Source organism: Scardinius erythrophthalmus, assembly GCF_964197995.2.
Source record: "Scardinius erythrophthalmus genome assembly, chromosome: 22".
Classification (NCBI taxonomy): domain Eukaryota; kingdom Metazoa; phylum Chordata; class Actinopteri; order Cypriniformes; family Leuciscidae; genus Scardinius; species Scardinius erythrophthalmus.
The window spans coordinates 12493501-12497401 of NC_138242.1; the positions used below are offsets into that span (position 1 = coordinate 12493501).

A 3901-nucleotide genomic window follows, 5' to 3' on the forward strand; every position below is an offset into this window, starting at 1 on the left:
ATTTTTATTTTTTCCAATAACCACACATAAACATTATTCTCTTAAAAATTCAAACATATACATGCATGTTGATCAGATATTTTGGTAGCCCTGTTTGTCCTTTATAGAGTGAATTTACACCTTTGCCATTAATATGTTTATAAATAACTCGAAAAAGCACAAATGTCAGAGCATGTCAGAACACCTCCAGGGCCCGGAAAACAGCTCAGACTCCAGAGGGTTAAAGCTGCAGTCGGCAAGTCTGGCAGATTGGTTGACTTAGCCAAAATTTTGAATGTTTACAACTCTCATGCCCCTCCCCCACTACCAACGAGCACCCTCCCATAGACGTCGTGTTCGTCAGTGCATGTGTACCTGATTTTCTGTGAACGCGCGCGTCTCTTCAGCATCGATCAACACCATGGACTCGGAGGTAGGCTGCCCTGGCTAATCTATCCATAGATAGCAATAACAGAGGAATTGGAAGCTTGTTAGTAGATTTTCTCTCCGCCATCACGCTTCGTACAATCTCAGGCGAACTTCAGGCGTGTCCTGTGCATGTGATATTGTAACGTGCGCGAGCCGTGAGGGAGAGGAGATCTGTGACTGTGGCGTGTGCACGACATGTGATTGACAGTCAGATCTCACACCCCTCTGCGCTGATTGGACCTGATGATCCGGGAGCGGTGGATTTTTGCAAAACAAATAACACGCTCCAGGTGGAGTTAGAAGCTCGGGTTTTTTTCTAAAACCACTTTATTTATGTTGTTCTGTCGGGTTATAGTGTCGATTTCACTGAATATGATCAAAAAAATGTTGCAGACGGCAGCTTTAAGCCATGAAAATGTCACAAGTAACAGAAATAACCACAAATGTCAGAGCATGTCAGAACACCTCCAGGGCCCAGAAAACAGCTCAGACCCCATAGGGTTAAACAATGATGAAATAAATAAATAATTTAATAAAATGTAAACAAAGTTTTAGCTAAATAAATATATACATAAAAACACCTTACATTTCCAGAGAGGTGAAGAAGTTCTTTATGCAACAATCCAAAAAAGCAAACAGCCCCAGATCCTTCAGAGACGAGAGGAGTTACAGACCAGATGAGTCTCGGGGGATAATGTTGCAGTAAATCTAGTCTGCGTTCCAGAGTACATCTCTATTTATCTTCTTAGAAGACTCATGTATTATTTTTACTAAACAACGTCTGTTCAAAAACTTTAGATTTAAAAATAAAATAAAATAAAAATAAAAATAAAAACTGTACTTAGGCATCTTAGATCTTAGATCTTTTGTCCATACAACATGTCGTCACAGTGTTTTGTTGCTGCGTTGTTTTAAGAAATCCGAGGACTCCACGTTGCTCTTATTTAGACTAAGTTGTATCATTTGGAAAATCACCACACAATTTCAGAGACGCGATGTGTGATAAGTAAAGTTTGTCTTGAGCTAATATTTTTTACTCGTCTTAAATCAAAGCATGATCTATTACACGTATAAGATGTATAAGATCATTTTTACTTGTATCTCCCGAACTATCCTTAATCAGTGTTGAAACACACAGGGTGAAACCCTTTTCTGAGAATATACTATCGGTTATCTACTCAAAATATATGTTGAATTGGTTACATTGTTTTTATTCATCAAGTTAAATGTAATTTGCAAATCCAAAAACTGTTGTTACTTGGATGATGAATATCTTCACTTTATGATAGGAAAGTACGGACAGCGCCTTTGACCAAGCCTCTACATATGGGGCACTTGCGCAGAGAAGGCGCACATTCTTTGCACACAACTAGGTGACCACAGGAGATGAAGACAATGTTCACTTCCTTATCCATGCAAACTTTGCATGTGTGCTCCTCTTGAAGTCTTCTTAACTGTTCCTCCATAGGCAAGACTGAAAGATCTTGACTCGGTGATGCAGCTTCATTTGTCTGGGCCATCAGTTCTCTCATCAGGCAGACATCATTCTTCTTGATCCAGTTGCGGAAGACCTCTGCTGCCGCATTTCCTTTCGACAGGACTAACTCAATGAGCTGCCCTGTCTGCTGCTTGACTGTAGTGCAGTTGCGAATAATGTCATACTCTTTCTGTGAGATGACGTTCTCCTCTAGAAGATGGTCCATTAAGCTCTGCACACTTTTTAGGCTCTGTGACATGGCAAGATGAGGTTTCTTAAGAAAAGTAAGAAACTTACTTTCTCGCTCGTCCTCTCTCTTCTCATCTTCTGTATTAGTAAATCAGACACCAACTCTTGGACGGTTTTGTAATTTTCTCCTCTTGAGAGAATTTTGCTTTGAACGGTTTGCTTCACCAGGACCCCGCTCAAATCCCATCTCTAAAGCAGACTTCACCACAGGATTGTTCATCATCACTGCATCTTCTGAACGGTCTTCTCCAGGACCCAGGTGTACAACGGGTGGATCAACAAATTCTCTTGAATCGCTGTCTCCATTAGTCAATAGCTGTTCAAATAATCTTGGAAATCTTGCTTGAATCTGATGAACAAACTCTTGGCCCTTTTCTTGCAACAGGTATTCACATCTTGGAAACCACTTAGCATGTTCTACCCATGGATCATCACCAGACTCCCAACATCTGAGTCCACCATCGCAACAAAAGCACTTCACGTCATCATTACGACCAACATAGTAAAAACCAGCCTTAGCCAATTGGTCTGGTCGAACAGTTATTCTTGAGGGCCAGTTGACAAATGTGAGCAACCTTTCTTCACACTGTTGCATTGCTGAGTTAGATACATTGGAAAGGCCGCCACCAGATAAAGGTACATTATCTGCAAGGTCACCTCGAACGAAGCGGCAGTTGGGGTAATGCCTCTGGTGCTCTGATACTGCACGATCTCCCGGTTCCCAGTTGCTAAGCTGGCCTCCACAACTGAAGCAAGCCACTCTGTCACCCTGACCAAGGTAATAGAAACCACTTTTGGCAAGCTCGGCTGGAGTTACTGTAGCAAGAGTCCAATTCTGAAAGGTATCAAAGTGTTCCTGTTCCCGACGCATGCCAGGATTGTGACAAGCCGGAGGTCACTGGTGAGACATATCCTGGTGAGACATATCCAGGTTTAAGTAACCCACCTGCTCCTCCGTTTGGCCTGAAACGGATGCCGTGGTGGTTGATGTTACGGCTGTCGCAGGGGCGGAAAGCTGTAGCATGGCTACGTTGCGAAGCGGGGAAAAGGCAGAGTGAGAGAACGACAGGAGGTTTGCGGTGGGGGGTAAACTCTGGATGAAGACATAAAAATGTGACCACAGGGCGTGTCCACTCAAGCCCTTCTCTCTGCTGGACATCCCATGACTACTGTCTAGTCGTCCATGACGGAACACATAATCTTATTAAAAAATGTAATGAACTCCTGAACAGATAGAAGGTCGACGTAGGGGGTATGTGCCTCTATGATGCAGGACCCGATGCTAAGAACAAAATCAAATTTTGTTCAACACCACAAAATATAAATTTTTCTGTTCTGTACACAGCGGGCAAATTAGTTGTATCATTTGAAAAACTCTTTACAAGGATCTCTGAAATATTTAATCTTTTAAATCATGTAGTATTTTTAATTATTCTAAATATTATTAGTATTATAATACTATTTTTAATGAGCTCAGACAATTTTTCATTCAGAAATTTTTATTTCAACATTATACTTTCATACATTGAAGTAGTGAAGAAAATGATAGATCGGCATTACGTGCATAAAGTAAAACAATAATGACATTTACAGATGGTCTAACCAGAATAGAAAATCTCTGCAGGCTATGATGTCTTGCTCTAGGGTATAGCTGACCAGACTTTCAACTATTTCACCAACGTCAGTTTTTGCATTTTTTGACACCAGTGACACGCAGAGATCCGTTACAAATGTCCATATACAGAGAATTTTGTCAATTTCGAATTC

The 3901-nt window shown here is 41.2% G+C and overlaps 1 protein-coding gene across 1 annotated transcript; it reads right to left on the reverse strand.

Annotated features, from left to right (window-relative positions):
• Positions 1-1688: 1688 nt before the first annotated feature.
• Positions 1689-3005, reverse strand: LOC308683180 (baculoviral IAP repeat-containing protein 2-like; the record flags this gene model as incomplete). Its single annotated transcript, XM_081353497.1, is given in 3 exon segments — positions 1689-2221; positions 2224-2302; positions 2304-3005. Coding segments are annotated over 3 exon segments (1314 nt in total).
• Positions 3006-3901: the final 896 nt, after the last annotated feature.